This window comes from Scyliorhinus torazame, chromosome 6, assembly GCF_047496885.1.
Source record: "Scyliorhinus torazame isolate Kashiwa2021f chromosome 6, sScyTor2.1, whole genome shotgun sequence".
Taxonomy (NCBI): domain Eukaryota; kingdom Metazoa; phylum Chordata; class Chondrichthyes; order Carcharhiniformes; family Scyliorhinidae; genus Scyliorhinus; species Scyliorhinus torazame.
Genome location: NC_092712.1, coordinates 158,061,717 through 158,081,377, shown reverse-complemented (window position 1 = coordinate 158,081,377; position 19,661 = coordinate 158,061,717). Strand labels below are relative to the sequence as shown.

At 42.8% G+C, this 19,661-nt stretch overlaps 1 protein-coding gene across 1 annotated transcript in view; it reads right to left on the bottom strand.

Annotated features, from left to right (window-relative positions):
* Positions 1-17,019, bottom strand: part of gabbr2 (gamma-aminobutyric acid (GABA) B receptor, 2) — a 1,455,116-nt gene extending 1,438,097 nt beyond the window's left edge. Inside the window, exon 1 of the mRNA XM_072509007.1 lies at positions 15,682-17,019. Coding sequence (XP_072365108.1) covers positions 15,682-15,996 — 315 coding nt within the window. The 5' untranslated portion in view covers positions 15,997-17,019. The remainder of the gene's footprint in view (positions 1-15,681) is intronic.
* Positions 17,020-19,661: the final 2,642 nt, after the last annotated feature.

The window sequence follows — 19,661 nt, the reverse complement described above, 5'->3', positions numbered from 1 at the left end:
AAATATATCAACGAGCATCAAGTAAGCCCAGTGGTGGCATTTTCTGATGTATTTTTAAACATTCATTTTTTTAATGTTCAAATAAAATGTCCTTATTCTACAAGGTAGTATGTCAATATCAAAGTGCAATTGATTTGCAAGTTTTACATTAATCATCATTGTATTAAATTGTGGCACAGTGATTAGCACTGCTGCCTTATGGCGCTGAGGTCCCTGGTTCGATCCCGGCTCTGGGTTACTGTCCGTGTGGAGTTTGCACATTCTCCCCATGTTTGTGTGGGTTTTGTCTCCACAACCCACAGATGTGCAGGGTAGGTGGATTGGCCATGCTAAATTGCCCCTTCATTGGAAAAAATTAATTGGATAATCTAAATTTATTTTAAAAAATCATTGTATTAAATCTATTTTTAGATAAGTAAACAAACAGGGCAGAATTTCCTTCCCGTCAGCCCCGTTTTCTGGTGTGGCATGCCCCCACCAGCAGCGGAATCCTCCGTTCCGACAGTGGCCAATCCACGCCATCAGGGATACCACGGGCATGGGTGTGCTGCCAACGAAGAGGAGGAAGCTGCCGATGGAGAAACCTGCTACCATAGTTTGGTCTGACCCTTGGCATATACCTTAACATCTGACATGGTGCTCATTTGGTACAATTATCCAGCTTGCAGGATTCGGGAAAATCATTCGCCCCAGTACCTGGTGCCCAATTTGGAGGAAGGTTCAATTTGTCAACTGATGCAATTTCAATGATGTGGAGATGCCAGCGTTGGACTGGGGTGAGCACAGTACGAAGTTTTACAACACCAGGTTAAAGAGGTAATTCACACCTCTTTAACCTGGGGTTACCCCATCTCTGGATCTGTAAAGATTTAATCACCTGCTAATGGTCGCATTCCAAGCATTGTTTGGCATCTTTGAATTTGTCTACATATGTGTTTCTGGAACATACCTCTGCATTCACCTGAGGAAGGAGCAGCGCTCCGAAAGCTAGTGACATCAAAACAAACCTGTTGGACTTTAACCTGGTGTTGTAAGACTTTGTACTGTGCAATTTCAATGAGCCACATCTTCATAAATGTGATGCTCGATTTGCACCATAGCTGCTGTTGTGTACTTAATCACAACTGGAGTGTTTAAAGGGTCAATCCATGGAATTTGGAAAGAAGTCAGGAATTGCAGAAAACTTAGGAAACAGTGTTGTAGTGGATTTAACATTCTCATGGACTACACTATGATTCAAAAATGCAGCTCTTGATGAATTACTAGGTGCATTCACGAATGGGAGAGAGGTACTGTTCCTGGCAACAGGAGGAAGAAAACTGCTGCTGCAATGAAGAAAGCATGGCTAGAGATGGATCAGGAGGTCAGTAGCACTGTACCACACTGCCGAATACAGTGTATTAATAACCAAACCAGGTCAGGGAAAATTAGTACAGGTGCATATTCACCAAAACCTCTGTTGTGCATCTCGCCCCCTTTCCTCACATCTCCACCTGATCTTTATGGAATTTGATGCCTCTCCACATTGTCCCACTAAATAAATATACTGCATCCATCAGATGAACACACCATTACAGTCACTCAGAGGACTTTTACCTCTCCTGTCACATAGGAAGCACCAAACACAAGGGGGAGGGAGTGAGAGGTTGTCCTCCACAGATGACCTAGTTGACAGTGTCAGAGGTGGAAGCGTGGGAGCCAGTAGTGCTTCACCATCCCTGACAAGGGTGGAAACTCCAAGTCACCTAGTAAATTAAATATCAGTAATCAGCATATCATGCAGCACTCAGTCATATCGACTTGAACTTGGCATGGTAGCACAGTGGTTAGCACTATTGATTCACAGCACCAGGGTCCCAGGTTCGATTCCCGGCTTGGGTCACTGTCGTGCGGAGTCTGCATGTTCTTCCTGTGTCTGCGTGGGTTTGCTCTGGGTGCTCCGGTTTCCTCCCACAAGCCCCGAAAGACGTGCTGTTAGGTAATTTGGACATTCTGAATTCTCCCTCAGTGTAGCCGAACAAGTGGCGGAATGTGGCGACTAGGGGCTTTTCACAGTAACTTCACTGCAGCGTTAATATAAGCCTACTTGTGGCAATAAAGATTATTATTATGATGATCATCTTCATAATGCTAACTTGCAACACTCGTACTGGTATTTTATCTCTGCCTGAATCTTTGACCACAATATACATGTAAATTGGTATTTGAGTGTTAGAAAGCAATATTTGACATTCAGTCACATGTATGGGTAATGACCAAACAGTTGGTCAAAACAGACATGTTTAAGGATTGCATTAAAGGCAGAGAGAAGGATGGGAAGGTGTATGGAAGAAACTCCTGAGCTTAGGGCATTTAGTAACCTATGGGACTGCTGTAGAGTCCATATTGGAAGACTCAGTCCTCTCAAAGCTCTGGTTAACTGGACACACACCTGGGGAAATGAATAAAAAGGGTCATAGTTGAGGGACAGCAGAAAATCTACAATGTACTGACAGACCTTCCACACACACTGTCCACAATTACAGAGAATGGAGTCTAGCATGAGTGGAATAATGTTGCAGGGCATTGTGAGGATGTCTACTTCCATGGATAGATTGGCTAACTCCATTCACCATCAAATACTGCAATGAATCCACGGCCATGCAGCCTCTGGATGCCAGCATGTCCAGGATGCTAGATACCATAACCTTGGTTTTACACTGTCACACTGATCTACACCATATTCCTCTCCAGCCTAGTAGGAATGAAGTGCGGCTCACCCATGAGAGGGATGATGACAAAACAGCACTTGGAACTGGGAACTTGAGACAAAGCACTCCAACTTCTCACCCCACCACCCTTATCTTCACAATTCTGATAGATGAGTCTGCCCCTGCAACGCGATGGGTGGAATAGTCTTTGGCAAGGCACTTCAGGCTCCAATGTTAATTGTGTATTAATCTTATGCAGGGGTGAGCATTAACTGGTGATTCACCTCAAACCTATAAATAGGCACAGACTGAAAATATGGTGGTTAGGTTAGTAGGTGTGCTTGTAATGGATCTGTAAATAAATATCAAAGTGTGTAGAGATTGGCTCCAGTTCTAATCTTTACCAACTGCTTTTCTGCAGGCTTAACTTCCAACACTTAGAGATTGTCTGCCAATGACATCTTAACAGCAATCTACATTATCTCCTGCTAATACCACAATGTTTCATTATATAGTAGTGAAGGCTTACTAATTCTACAAGGATATGTGGATGGCTGTATGAGAAAATTATACGTTTATTTAGGGGAGCCGCAAATGCTTGCACTACTTTCTATTGTTGCCCATTTTTGGTTGCCTTGTGACAACTCAGAGTTTCTGGTGGATGGAAGCTGGTGGATGGGAGTGAAGACATGAATTGACAGGGATCACTGGGACATGTATAATGGGTGGGTCAGTATTTACAGGACTGATTTCTGTCACTGGGTTTGGACAAACTGGCCATTGCATGCAATTGTTGCATGGGCCCAGTGGTGGTAACTTACTGAACAGCTGTCACAGAATCCCCAGCTTTCCCAGGCAGCAATGTGAGTGACTGGTACTGTGATGCAGATGCCACCTTCATCCTCTGCTGCCAATTCCTCCTTTTCAGTGAGTTCATCTACAGGCATGAGGATAAGCTCAAATGTGACTGCGGCCATCCAAGTCAGGCCACCACCTGCACACTGAATTTCTGCCCTGAAAGATCTATCCTTGGTGGCATCGGAACCCTTCACACTACGTCAGCTGAAGCCATTGAATGGATTGTGAACCTCAACATCGAAGTAAAACTGCTTCCCTAGCCATACAAATAAAAATAGGCGACAGACTCTGTGTTCAGCACTATATTCCTCTGGCAGCTTCAATCCTCATTGCTGAGCAACATAGTGCAGTACAATCATTCTAAGGATCCTCACTGGCCTGTACTGAAAGATAACTCCAAGTCTATCAGGCATCTGAACTACAGCTTGATCATGTCAATCATCCGACACATCATTTGGCTATTGTTGAACAATTCTTTGGCTTTGTTGGTGAGATCCTCACTAGTGTCATCAACCAAGAAAAGGGTATCCTTTCTCCCTCAGCAGTCACTCCTCAAGTCTGCTCCTAGGTCGAAAAAATGGCCAGGATGTTTGGACTGCTGCAGGATGGAAGCATTAGTGTGAGGTTCCTAGGAATCAGACACATACCTCTGTGAACCCTTTCTTGTGGTTGCACACAAGCTTAATGTTGATGGAATAGAATCCTTTCAGGTTTATGTGTGCTCCTGGGTGATCTGTGGATGCACAGATTGTAAAGTGTGTACAGTGGATGGCACTTGCACGTAACTGCAAAACCCTGGACATAGCTTTGGTAGTGCCCTTGATCCAAAGGAAAAATATTTGAAAGCTGTAGTGGCAGGAACAACTCTTTTCCCGGAACCTGCAGATGTCCTACACCCCCTGATGTGACAATCTTTGCCTCAGAAAGCATGTTCCTTCAAAAGGTCAAGCAAGCTGAGTCCGATCACCTGAGGTTGAAAATGGATAAATTCAAGAAAAAGCTACTACCACTCAAATACTGGAAGGGAAAAATTCAATGGCCCCAAGAACTGGCATAGGATCAAAATGCACAGTTAACCTGCATCTGTTGCTTCCGATGCCGACCGTGTGCCAATTTTGTGCTGCTTGTTAATTTGCATGATTTATGTATGCAGTCAGTGCTAAACGCAGTGTTGTGAATGAATGCCTCAACAGTGGGAGGGGGATAATGGAAGTTGAGGGTCAAGTTTCTGGAATCTCATAAAGCCAGGCTGCACCTCTTAAAGATATGGTAGAATATCTGATCAGGAAGAACAATCAATTATGGTCCAATAAGGGAGAGAGTGCATTCCAGGTTTCTCTGACACTGCACTGGAGACTTTAGTGCAGGATCTGGAGAGGAGGGAAGATACAATTTATCCATAGGGGAACCAGGCAGGCCTCTGAGAATCTATAGTGGTAATGTCAGTGGACTAGTAATCCAGAGACCCTGTCTAATGCTGTAGGGACATGGGTTCAAATCTCACTGTGGTAGTTGGTAGAATTTAAATTCAGTTCGTAAATCTGGAATAGAAAGCTGGTCTCAGTAATTATGACCATGGCAACTATCATCGATTGTCATAAAAACCCACCTAATTCACCAATGTCCTTCAGGGAAGGAAATCTGCCATCCTTACCAGGTCTGGCCCACATGTGACTCCAAACCCACAGTAATGTCGTTGACACTTAACTGCCCTCTGAATTTCCTTGCAAGCCACTCATTTCAAGGGCAATTAGGGCTGGGCAACAAACAGTGGCCTTGCCAGCGATGCGCACATTCGACTACAGAACAAAGGAAAGAAAGACAAGATATAGATGGCCTAAGCATGCACCTCTTGGTTCTTTCCACTCTGTGGCTGCATGCTTTCAAATAGCTATGAACTGTCCCCTGACCAGGCTGTGGTGGAAGAGCAACAGGCCCAAAAGCAATACAACAATGATAATGAAGACACAACTCCATAACTCGCTTTCCATAACTTGTTCAGAACGAGAAATGATCTCATTGAATCTTACAAAATTCCTGGAGTGCAGCAGGGTGGCTGTAGATAGGATGTTTCCCCTGGCATGGGTAGTGCAGCTTCCAGATCACCAGAGTGTGCGGTTACACAGACCTCTGCAGTAGAGAACGTGGGTGAGAATTCGATGGGGTGGTTACAGAAGATGGTGAATTCACAGGCCCAGTTGTGAGGTCTGAAGATGGCTCTCTGGAGCCAAAGTTGCTCAAAGTCATCCTCTGTGGTCAGCCTGCTGCCATCATGGTATAGATACTAGTGTTCAAAGGAGCTTGAAGGCTATCACAGCAGTCCAGCAATATTTCCTCCAATAGGTTACTTGGATTAGTGGAGCACCACCCTAAGCACTAGCACTAGCTTTGAGGAGCATGAAGCTACTGGCATCTCTCAGGATTACAGTAGTTAACCTCCCACCCTACCACTCAATCAGGGTTGTTACTGTTGCATGCCAGCCTGCCAGCCCAGGCTGTTGCTGCCCATGCTGGGGTGATACAATCCATAACCGGGTCTTCTAGGGCCAGAGCTATTCAATGTCATCCTTAAAGGTCATTTGCAGATTCCCTCCCTGAAAGTCAGAAACCTTTCACCCTATTGTCCCAGAGGAACATAGGTTTCTCTCCACCTTGAGAGCTGACTAATGGTGATTTAATCTAAGAGTCACCACACCTCAGGCAAGGGGCAAGGTTGAGAAGGTAGTGCCTTCATGAATAACCTCAGCCGGTACAGGAATTGAAGCTACGCTTTTGGCATCACTTTGCATCATGAAACAGCCATCCAGACAAATGAGTTAACCAACCTCCTCCAACTATGCTGCAGCCACTGTGATAGCACTGCCTGGGAGTACTTGGACTGACAAAGATACCACAAGACAGGCACTAAAGGAGGAATGCAATAATAAAGATGAATTCACATTGGTATACAACATGGTATGGTTTGATTTATAAATTTGGTTTGGAATGTTTATGTTGACCTTTAGTTTTGCATTGTGGCCAAGCAGACACTGTGATGGTCAGTAACAGAAACCATGTAAGGTGTGGGACTGCTGGAGAGTTAGGGTTGTGTTCAGTTATCACTGTCAGATGAGTCATTCACAGGCAACCCAGTCAGAAAGGGAATGTGATTCTTGCCTCCTCTCATTCCCACTGGTACTCACTGTCTGGCTGGTGGTGAAGGCTTTGCCTTCATGCTCGCACAGTTATTAAGCCTGCTGCAGACTACCATGAATCTTGACATCCTCTCCTGGCAAGTATTGCAGGACCCTTCCAGAACAATCAAGCAGGAAAAGCATTGTTTCAGTACGTCAATTGTCTGTTCTGTCACATTTTTCATGGTAGTATGGGTTTCACTGTATGCATTCTGTCAGGCATGGGTTGTGCACTGGCAATGGCATTAAAAGTAGCTCTTGTCACCCAGTAGCCACCTTCTGGTTTGTTGTTGTAGCTCAATTGCAGATGGCATACTGGCGTGCCCCAGACCCTGAAAGCATCATGACTGCTGCCAGAATATGGTTCAGTGATCTGCATTATTCACTGCCTATGGTCACATACCAACTGGACTGTGAGGGAGTGGAATCCCTATTGGCTGTATTGTAATATTATCAAGCAGCGCACACACAGTAATGGCATCTAGCGATAAAACCATTCCTGGTTTGGCTTCTAATCTGCTTCCTCGGCTCAATAGGCTGTTGCCGATGAATAGTACTATGCTTGTGCCATAAAGACAACTACACCTAGTGATAGTATGAACAGCAGCAGAGAGACACGTCATAGATTTTAGAAACTCATTCCTTAAGAAGGGAAGTACTCGGTGAGCTTCCTGCAGGAAACACCATTCCAGAAGCCAAAGGCATTGAACAGAATGCAGAAAAAGTTCATGAGAATAGTTCCAGGGCTGAGGAACATTCGTTATGAAGCTACTGTTACAATCCCAGTTTATAGCTGGGTGGGACGATCCCAAAATGGAACCCTGGCTCAAAAGACTAACTTTTACTTTTTTTAATAAAAAGGCAGAGGAATTAGGGTTGTGTAACAGGAATACTAATTAGTTCTAAACAGGAAAAAAAATTAAACACGGAATATAGAATAATTATACAATACTCCTTTACTCCCCCCTTATCTTAACAAATACACAAATGTTAAGATTAACATGGATTATGAAGTATATCTTGAGCTACAATGGTCCCATTAACACACAAAGTCCCTTTCAAGCAAACAAGATGAATGTGGTAAGACGCACTCCTCTCTGAACCCAAGTGAATGTCTGTGGATTTCTCCTCAAAATCCCCACAATGACTCTTATACCAGAGCCACCTGGTCTCACTGAACTCCAGCTTCTACATGAGTGATTTCAAATTCCCCTTTCAAAAGTCACACTTTCAAATCCTCTTTTAAATTATGCTTTCCCTTAGGTATTTGCATTCTGAAACCCAGTTCTGGTTTTACAACAGACACTTTCAAACAAAGTTTCTGCTCTACTTTTAATAGTGAATCCTGTCCAGGATTTTACACCACACCCTTTTGGGTTTCCTTTGCCTTAATTGCTTTTGCACAAACTCCGAGATCCAGCCACTGATGTCTATAGTTATTTTAACTCACATTCCACAGCTGTAATAAAATCTCACAAGCCTGAAACTCATTTCAGATATCTTTCTGGCCTCTCATGATCCAATGTCTTTTCAACTCTGTGAATTGATTGAAACATTCTCTGTTCTAGTACCTTGAATCACAGACTCCTTGGAAACTTCTCTTCATTTCCCCAGTTTCTTTAACTAGCTGCTCTTCAGATCTCTGTTAGAGAGCCATAGTATGGCTTTTTTCTAGAAAGGATGAAAGAGGTGTTCCCTCTCTAGCCTTCTAAACCAACTGCTTTTAGCAGAGCTTTGAGAGCAACCTTCTCTGCCACTACCTATCTTCAACTGCAAACAAATTAGCAACTCCTCCCTAATGCAACATTGGACAGCAAACTGAGAGGTGTTACAAATATCTGAGGAGAAATTTAATTGAGGTGGACACAACTTTGTGGGACCTAGAGTGATAGGAAGGACCAATTTCTATGAACAGAGAGGTCAATAGCATAGATTTAAAATTATTGGTAGATAAACTAGAGGGGAGTTGATGAATAACTTTTTTACCCGGAGTATGGGGAAGCTGGGAGTCTGGAACTCACTGCCTGAAAGCGATAGATGCAGAAACCCTCATCATTTGTTAAAAAAATACATGGCTATGTACTTGAGATACCATAAACTATAGTGTTACAGATCAAGAACTGGAAGGTGGGATTGGGCTGCATAAGTCTTTCTCAGCTGAATGGGCATGATGGGTCGAATAACCTCCTCCTGGGCCAAATGCCTTTCTATATTTCTATCTCCTGTTCCAGTCTGGAAGCAGTCTGATGCATAAAGGTTCATGCCCATAGTCATCTTCAAAGCCACTCGCAATGCTATTTCCATCCACTTGATGACAGGTTTCAGTGAGGATATCTTTACAGAAGCAGAGACATCTGGCACACTGTTCCTCACTGACCATTTAGAGAAGAGAATTCCCCTGAACAGAATGTGTGGATATGGCCTCCTACTGAGAGTGTGTCCCCTCCTTCTTGCTGCTCTGCATCCCCCCTTTCATTCTTCCTGTCATGAAGCAATTGGAGGGGACGCAAACTATTCCAATCCATATCTACGAACAAGTCATTTGTGCAGTTTCTTGAAGGCAGAACAAATTTCTTCAGCTCATGCCACACTATTTCTTGTAGAATTTAACAACTTTAAGGAACTCTGGAAACCACCAAACATTCTACATTAGTCGCAACAACAAGTTGAAATCAATCAGCAACTAATCTGAAAGTACTTGACCTCTTTTAAAAAGTACTGGCAGTGGTTCCTTCCTGCTGCTGAACTTGGGTGGCACGGTAGCACAGTGATTAGCACTGTCGCTTTACAGCACCAGGGTGCCAGGTTCGATTCCCACTTGGGCCACTGTCTGTGCGGAGTCTGCATGTTCTCCCCGTGTCTGCGTGGGTTTTCTCCGGGTGCTCCGGTTTCTTCCCACAAGTCACTAAAGACATGCTGTTAGGTGAATTGGACATTCCGAATTCTCCCTCAGTGTACCCGAACAGGTGCCCTAGTGTGGCAGTGTTCACAGTAACTTCAATGCAGTGTTAATTTAAGCCTACTTGTGACACCAATAATGACTATTATTGTGTTCAGGTTAAGAGAGAGCATTTATTGGAGTGCTGAGTTCAAAATGGCAAATCTGTCTTGCATGCTGATTGATGCTACAATCTATTTACTTTACTTCACATACTTCCAACGGATGCTATTTCCCTCACCAAAATGCCATCCATCATAGCTCACCTCAGAGCTGTGTACATGCCCCAATGACATCTTGGAACCTGAACAGTATTCTCACCCAAAAATACAGATGTTGGAAGACACATTTTGCAATATTAATGTCCTAACTGAAATCTCATTCAAATGTCACACATGAGGTTGGCCAGTAAATTCACTATGTGAAGTGTACATGCCAAGTTTACATGGAAAGAGAAGAACATGCATATACTGTGCTATTAAGGGTACATTGTCACTTTTGTATCATGTGGTTTCAAGTTCACACTGATATTACACTGTTCCAAACTTGTGCTGTGTGCAGGAGGCAAATTATGCCTTTATCCATTTCCAAGCGCATCCTTCACGTTTTGCATTGATGTTAACTTGGTAGGGTAATTTGTCCTCATATGCCACTCAACAGCCCTCCTTTCCTCAACCTATGCTTCTTCAGCAAAAGCATGGTATACTTCTGTAATAGTGAGTGTATTTGTGTGTTAAAGGAATTAATGGAAGATGATGCACAAATGTAAAATGTTTTTCAGATATGGCATGTGGCACACTGGGTTGTCCTTCATCTATGTCAAAAGTAACCAATATGTCCAAATACATAAGAAACTATTTATTTTGGTACTGCCTTGTCATTCATTTAACTGTTTTGTATTTATGTACAGTGTCTTTGACCGCATTAATGTAATAAATCCTGAAAATTACAGACAATATTAGTTTAGTATTGATCATGAATTCTGCACCAGTTCTGATTATTTAGATTCAATGCCATCTAAAATTTTTGTACCAAACAAATCAACCAGAAGTTCAACATTGGAATTTCTACCTTAGTGGCTGCCGTTCAGTCAATTGCTGCATATTATGTTCCTCTGTTATATGTCAGTTTGATCTTAACACATACGAAAAGTGAGGAGTGAAACATAGTGACTTGGTATATACTAAATACTTCTTGAATTAGCTCTTTCTCCAATCAGGACATGTGTAATATAATTTCTGTGATTCGGTTTCTAAATATTTATTTGCTACATCATTCCTGACATTTCTCTGTGTCAATGGTGCTTTACTTCACATACTCGTGCGCATTGCTTCCCCTCATGCACAAATATGTTTTGTGCTGTTACTTTGGAGTTGTATTGCTGCCTTGTCTGTGTAGTATTCTTTATATTATGCACCTTCTTTTAGACCTTTTATGCCACCTTCTCAGTAGTGGAGACCTTGTCAACTCTCTATGATCCATTGTCATATTTTGTAAATTCTTTGCACGCTAGGTGGACTGTCCTTCCCTAACAAAAATGTCCTTGTGTCACCTCATTGCTACTCTTAGTAGCACTGGCAAGACCATATACTAAATTGCCTTTTCCTCTTTTAGTGTTATCAAGCCGTTGTGCACTCCACAGCTGAAGAACTAAGCCTTAACCTTATACTGAGCAAGTGATTCCTTAGCTGTTTGAAAAGCTTCAAAAGGTTGTTATTGCAGGCGTATGGTTAGCAGTTTCATTCTTTGCTACTAAATAAAAATTATGTACTTAGAAAGAGATTTCCTTAGTGATCCATTAATTTTGAAAGTAAACATTATTTTCACTGGCATTAAATGAAAAGAAAAATGTCAGACCCAGTCATTGTACTGCAGTTTATTTGGCAGTACCACATTGTGGTGAGCCCAATTGTATATTTTGCCAACTCTGAATGCAAAATAGTCAGATTTGGAGCTGATAGCAAACTAAGCAGGGCAATGGAATGGAAGGAGACACTGCATAATTGCCAATTGGGCAAAATATAAAAGTGGGCAAGCGATGACAGATGAAATACAATGTAGAAAAGTATAAAATGCCAGCCAAAGGAAAGAAAAATAGGCAATATATGTACTTCATGAATGTGCTGAAAGATCTAAGAATGGAGACGAAAGAGGCTTTACAGGCTACATACAAAACATGTTCAATTAATGCAGAATGCCAAACACCAAGGCTAATAAGATGCAAATTACAACACCAAGACAATAGCATATAGGTCAAGAAGTATTGATCAATCTTTATTGTACTCTTGTCAAACCTTTCCTTCATACTGCATCCAGGCCTGGTTATCAAGAAATAAGCAAGATATTCAAGCTCTGACGGCAGTGCAGTGAAGAATTACTAGGCTGGTCCCAGTACCAGAATTCAGCTTACTGTAAAATGAGAGAAACCTGACCTTTACAGCCTAAGAAAGAGGCAGCTTCCTTTAGAATTATATAAAACTGTTAGTTACGAGTATAACATAAGTTCACCCAGGATAGTATTTTAGATTAAATTGCAGAACCAGAGGACGGACGATTTCAAACTTGTAAAAGTTCATTTTGAGGCTGATTTGGGGAAATTATGTTTTCAAATCCAGAATTGTTAATAGTGGAATACACATTCAGATAGAAGAATGAAGGTAAAATCTTGGAAAAATGAAATTGAGGGAACCATTTGGCGATACAGTAGCCTAGTGATTATGTAAAATAAAGTTTTAAAAGTCACCATGTGCCTGAAATTTTAAAAATCTTTTGAAACTAAAGAATCACTCGATCAGAATAAATATTAAGACTTAATTTTGCAGCTGTGGAGCGCACAATTACTTGAGAAAATATATGAATACTAAAAGAGAAAAGGGCAATTTAGTCAACTCAGTTGGCTGGACAGCTGGTTCATGATGCAGAGTGAGGCCAACAGCACGGTTTCAATTCCTGTACCAGCTGAGGTTATTCATGATGGCCCCACCTTCCCAACGTTGCCACTCGCCCAAGGTCTGGTGATCTTCAGGTTAAATCACCACCAGTCAGCTCTCCACCTCAGAGAGGAACTCAACCTATGGTCACCTGGGACTATGACGACTTTACTTTACTTACATTATTGGATTAGCAATTAAGGCTGACAACCCTCCAGGATTGGCCTAAGAGTCACCAGGAATTGATGATCAATCTCTAGGACACTGTTGTGTACAACCCTGGAGAAAAATCATCAGGACTTGAAAAATATCATGGGTGGGAGAGGGGGGGGTTCATCATTTTCTTTGAGCTTTCTCTACCAGATGCAAAAGTATTAAAAATGGGAGAAAGAAGGATGTTTGGCTGACAGTCAAGCATCATCCATTTGGGTAATGAGTCTTTTTGCTTTCCAGTTGGCGCAGGAAGGCAGTGTGTCACAAGGATGGATGTGTTGGCCGACTAATGGCTGGAGCATGAGGGCAAGTCATGTGACGAAGCCTCCAGAAATGCATTTAATCACAGTCGGCAGCGCTACTAGCAATCCAGAGGTTTGAATACAAATTCCAAAATGGCAATTGTGATCATAAGCTTTGTTAATTAAATGAAACTAGGATCAATAATTGTGACCGTGAAACTACTAGATTATTGTAAAATTCCATTTGGTTCACTAATGTCCTTAAAGAAAACAAATCTACCGCCCTTACGACCATATAGATCAAGGGAGTTGGTGGCACAGTGGTATTGTCACTTGACTGCTAATCTAGAGACCCAGGGTAATGCTCTGTGGACCTGGGTTCAAATCCCACCATAGTAGATGGTGAAATTTGAAATCGATAAGATATCTGGAATTAAAAGTCCAGTGATGACAATTGTTGACTGCTGTAAAAACCCAACTGGTTCATTAATATCCTTTAGGGAAGGAAATCTATGTGACCCCAGCAATGTGGTTTACTCAATGCCCTCTGGGATGGGCAATAAATGCTGGCCCAGCCAGCAACGCCATATCCTGTAAATGGACTAAAATAAAAAGACCAACAGTAATGTTGTTAGTCATTAATTAGTCATTGCCAACATAGAATATTAGTGCTGGTGAGAAACAAGCCACCTAGCCTAACCCTACCACTATTTGGTCTGTAGCCCTGTAGGTGCAAATCCAGACATGTTTTAACTGAACTGAAGATCTCTGCCTCTCCTATCCTTTCAGGCAGTGGCTTCCAGACCCCGCATCTCTGAATGAAAACATTTTTCCTCATCTCCCCTTTAATCTTTCGGCCAATCACTTTAAATTCATGCCCCCTAGCCTCTAAGACCCTTCCCATCCACTCTATCCAGGCCCTTCCCAATTTTGTACATCTCAATCAAATTTCCCCTCAGCCTCTTCTGTTCCAAGGAAAACAACTCCAGCCTATCCAACCATCCCTCACAACGGCAAATTTCCTGTGTACCCTCCCTAACATTATTACATCCTTCCTGTAATGAGGTGATCAGAACGGAACTGCACATAGTACTCAAGTTATGGCGGAAGTAATGATTTATACAATGATTTAATAGTTCACGAGGAAAAATGATTGGATGCTCCCAAAGAGGGGAAGGACCACTAGGAACGGTCGGGAAGTAAGATGGGCCCACTGGCCTTCCTCATCTGTCATTTCTGACCTTGCGAACTGCATCTTGGTGCAGGGAATTTGTTGACCACCTGTGATTGTGAACATTTTTAAAAATTCTCCCTTCTCCAAATACCTTTCAGTTAGTTTGAGAATCGCCATTAGTGTTATTGAAGAGGCCCATCCGGGAATATTTGTAAATACCCGCACCATTGTCTTCACCTTATGGGGAGCATGTACATCATACTCCCAAGAATAAAAGAAAATGCAATCGTATCGCACACCCTATTTAGAAACGAAGGCTGTATTTAATTTCTGAGATATGAAACTTATCTCAAATCACTCTCTCTGCCACTTGATGAGCGGCAGCACGTACAGACCGGCTGGTGTTAAGTGTTAGTCTTTGACTCGGTCGCTGACAGTGAAGCGCCAGTGCCCGCGCCACAAGCACAAACGCTGCACAAAACGTGTTACCTTGGAAATGTGGAAAGTGCTCGATGTGAAACTGCTGCCATCTTCAGGTAATGTTCAGTCAGTCCTGTCCCTATCCCCGTCCCTGTCTCCGCCCCTAACACGCTAATTCCACCGTGACAAACAAATATACATATTTATATGTCATCTAGAAAGGGAAATGAAGAATAAGCGAAATATGGGGCAGATGACGCCTCAATGTGCATCTCCTGACTTTAAGAATTAATAAAAGCACAATTTACCAAGGTCTCAAGGTGATTCTGAGTGTTTTTCACAGGGAACGTGTTAAGTTGTCACCTAAACCTCACATCTCTGCGAGGAGAGAGAGAGAGGTCTGCAATGTTAACTGTTTGTGGCGGGCTCGGAGCAATGTGGAGATCTCCCGCTCGCTCCCTCGCTCTGCCCCTTCATTGATTCACTCAGATGGGAACAGAGTGCGAGCAGTTGTCGAGCGGCTGTTAACCAATAAATGCGATGGCTTCAGGAGCTCGTTCCTATTCAACACAGGGGAAAACAAATACACACACCAAACATGCACTCGGAACTACCCCCCCCCCCCCCCCCCCCACCACCACAACAACACACACAACGCACACACACTTCATGTTCAGATGCTGAGCCGTGTTTTTGGCCGCGCAGACTTCACAAAGCGAAACTGGGTCAATAAATATGAAACGTTGAATCTCTGGTGCCACAAGACATAAACGGAACGGTTAAGAGGCACAGCAAATGCCTGCTGAATCCTGTGAAGGGTTAAATCATTCATCCACTGCGCATTGTACAAAACGGCACAATTCAAAATTATTACTTGGCACCACGCAAATATTATTGTGCGGACGTACTGAATATATTTATATACATAAAAAAACAGTCATCGCATGATAAATAATTTGGAATCCTCTCTACGTGTTCGCCTGTAAACAGGTTGGAGAAAAACAGATAGCGACAGCTTCACAAATAAAAGAACCGTCAAATACCTCGGAGTCGTACCACTCCAGGACCAGTTTGCTGGTGTTTGGTAAGAATTTGTTGTGGACGTGTTCTGTGGCCAGTTGGACAGCGGGTAAAATGCCCTCGGAGATGCTCTCTACCGCCTTGTTGATAGGCATCAGCCCCATGATGGGCAGCTTGGAGTCCGCATCCAGCCGGGTGGCGGTATTCCTGAGTCCCAAAGCCGAGGTGGAATCCCATCCCCAGCCCCACAGCAGCACGAGTGTCCCCAGCCGGCCCAGGGAACGCCAAAAGAGCCAAGCGAACAGCCCAGATCGGTAGGTCCTGAGGGCTGGAGCCATCCTGGAGGAGGGAAACACACAGAGACACGGCTCGACTGAAGGAGAGCGGGGATCAGAAGGCTGGCATTGGAGCTGGCGCTCGCTCCCTCGCCGTCTATCCACCTCAACCGCTCTCTCCCGAGATGGGCTCGCTTTCAAACCTCCTCAGGTGCTTCGATGTGGTCCAGGGACTGAGCTGATCCGAGTTCAGTGCATTCCTTTCGCCCCTTCCTCTAACAGGGGTCCTGGACAACGTATTTCAACGGGGATTGGCGCCCCCTCTCTCAATATATATAGGATATGTGTGTGTGTATATTTATATGTGCATATAAAATACATATATAAATATGTGTGTTGCCTTCTTCACCCCCTTTAGTAGGATTCCGGTAGCAGTTCAAAGGACGGAACCTGCACAGCACGGGTATGAGGATCATGCAGAGCGGCGCCGATCATCCACAGAGTGTTGGTCTGGGTGTTAATATGGGAAAGATCTCAGCACTGAGCCTCTGCTTTCATCGACAGCGCCCATCACATCCTGTCCAATCCATTGAAACACGAGGATAGATAACAGGGAAAATCCCACCACCTTCTCCCCGCAAATAAATAATACTCTTACACCGGCAGAGAGGGAGTTGAAGAGCGAGGTCCCTCGAGAGGCAGCCAAAGTGGGGAAGAAATCTTCATCTCCTCAGTCAGTCAGTCTCTTCAAATAATGTCAGAGTGGAGACTGCAGATGACAGCCGCCGAGCTCTCGCCTGGGCGTTCAGGAACGAGCAGGCTCGGTGATCTGGGATTCCAGATTGCTCTTCACACTCGGGGCAGGTTGTTGGTGGCATTAACACACAGATTACACACAGGCGCAGAGCATCGCAGACATTCAGGCTTCAGCCGCATTGGACTCAACCTCCGGGCTCAGAAAAAAAGGAAAGACAGACTTGAAGTAGCCAAAATACAGTCAGTCTCAGCTACCGTTTGCTGAAATCACCAACAAAATAATCACCAGAAATGACCAGAAAATATCAAGATTTTGCTTCTATTTAAAAAGAAAAGGCACAAGCTACTTTGGAACAGGAGCGAGTTCTGGTTATATATGGTGAGGAGGAATAATCACTGGCCATGAATTGAACCAGATCACCATGGCTTCTACTGTCAATCACCGAATTAATTTGCACTTTTCTCCATTAAATAAAGGAAAAGGTCTGTTCATTGCACGGAAACATAGAGAGACTGAGCTACGAAATTACATCACGTCAAATTCTACAAGATTAAAAACCATTCATCATTTCCTAGTTTAGAGATCCGCGTTGCAATCAGTCTTTTTTTCTAATTCTTTAATTTTGAATGATATGGTTTTCGATTTATTGCAGCTTTTACTCTCCACCCCACTCTCCATGCTGGGTATTGTTTTGTAAAATGGGCTGAAACTTTGAATGTTTGGGGAGAGGCGCAACTTTATAAAATCAATTGGCTACACTTGCTTTAAAAAGTCCTTCAGAATTTTTAATTGGCTGAATTGGAAGGAAAGTCGTGAAAATACCGCCTCTGAGAATTCATTATCTTCATATCACTATAGGTGTGTAAATATGTGGTACTTTTCAGGTTTAAAGTTTAATTCGGCGTTGCCTTCAAACACGTGTTTAGTTGTTTAGTTTGTAAGGCTTTGGAACTTAAGTTTGGCCAGTAGTCCAATATGGCCATTCAAGCCCTTGCTGCTATTTCATTTGGAGAACAGATTCGCTTTGCAATGATTAACAGTAAAAATCCCAAAATGATCATTGGAAGCAAAGTTGTATTCTGCACAAGCGGTTTGGAGTTAATCATGTCACTGCTATCTTGTCAAGTCCCAGAATCTAGAGCAGGTATCGAAAGATGAGGGTGCTACCAAATTTCAACTGTCAGATTCTTGGGGAGAGTTTTGCTTCTCACCGATGGAGACTCGCTCTCAGATGTTTCAATCATCTCGCAGTCCAGTAAATATTAACCTGCTGAGCTATGTCATGTTTTAACAAGGAGGGAATTGTTAATATCCGCGGAGTATATCATAGTCATGAAAGCAGAAAGATGGATTTGACTCCTGGGACTGCAACTACATGCATTCTTGATAGCTTATCCAATTTGTAATCTAACTAGAAACCCGATATGTAGAGGACACATGTCACGGATCCCTAGTTTATGGAAAACAGTCCAGTACGACAGTATTATTCGAAGCGCTGCACGTTGCCCCAATGCAGGTGATTTATTTCCCATTAACGCTTTAGGGCCGGGTGGATATTCGACGTACACAATCAATACAGCCAGACCTGCAACCAGCAATCATCGGTCGTTGGTTTGATACATGGTTAAGCCCAGGGTCAGAATTAACAACAGGGTTGGACAACACTTTAAAACTACGACGAAGAGTGAGGAGGCTCAGCTGGTAGGTGGCGAGAGAAATAAAAGTAGAACATCTAGGTTTATTTTAGCTCGCTTTGGTGTGTGCTATAAAGCAAAACAAATAATGTATCTCAAAAAACTGTCGATTCTAAGGCAGAGCGAAAACTTGGCAAATGAATGATTATTTGGAAAGTTGTTCTTAGGAATTAATACGGGAGAAATTCTCGATGAGTAAGGAATATTATTCCACTTAATAATAATAATCTTTCTTAGTTTCACAAGTAGGCTTACATTAACACTGCAATAAAGTTACCGTGAAAATCCCAGAATCGCCACATTCCGGCGCCTATTTGGGTCCACAGAGGGAGAATTCAGAATGTCCAAATTACCTAACAGCACATTTTTCGGGACTTGTGGGAGGAAACGGAGGAAACCCACGTAGACATGGGGAGAACGTGCAGACTCCCCAACAGTGATCCAAGCTGGGAATCAAACCCCAGTCCCTGGCGCTATGAAGCAACAGTGCTAACCACTATGCTACAGTGCGGCCCAGTGTTCAGAAGGATTATGAACCCTGAGATTTATGTGGCAGCTGACCTACTATCAATAGTGTGGAAAGTACTTAAAGGCATAAACTGTTATTAATGTTCATCAACAGGGCAAACAGACACTGAACAATAGTTATCATGGATTCATAAATAATTGTTCTTTGAAGAGGTATTCAAGTTTCTGAAGTGCATTGTCCAGTAAATAGAATCAAGTTACATTTTCTGAAGGTGCCTGATCAGGTTCAACATATTTACAAATAAGATTATGACTTGTAGAATTGCCATCAAATTAGACTGTTGTATTAAAACTGTCTGCAATAATAAAAAATATTCTTGGCAATAAATGGAAATAAATCTGATGGGAACAGTGATTAGTGGGGTTGTGTAGGGATCCTTTCCACTTCACCGCTGGTCACTCTTTAAGAAGCGATAGAGAAAACTCTATGAATTGTTCACATGGCATCAACTTATGGAAAATGAGGAGAATTCAAAGTGCTATGTTTCCATTGAATGGGAAAACTAAGGAATGACAGATTTTAATGGAGGTAAATATAAAGTTGCACATATTGAAGAATCAGATGCTTTAAAGGGGATGGATACAAAGGCTATGGACATAATGAGGCTTGAAGGAGCAATGCCTGGAGCAGATAAAGGGAGCGCAATAATTATCTGATTAGATAGCTAATATTGCTTGTTTTTTTGTTGAGGATATGGAGAAGTTTTGCTGAACTTTCCTCAGGAAGAACCATTAATTGGTTATGATAC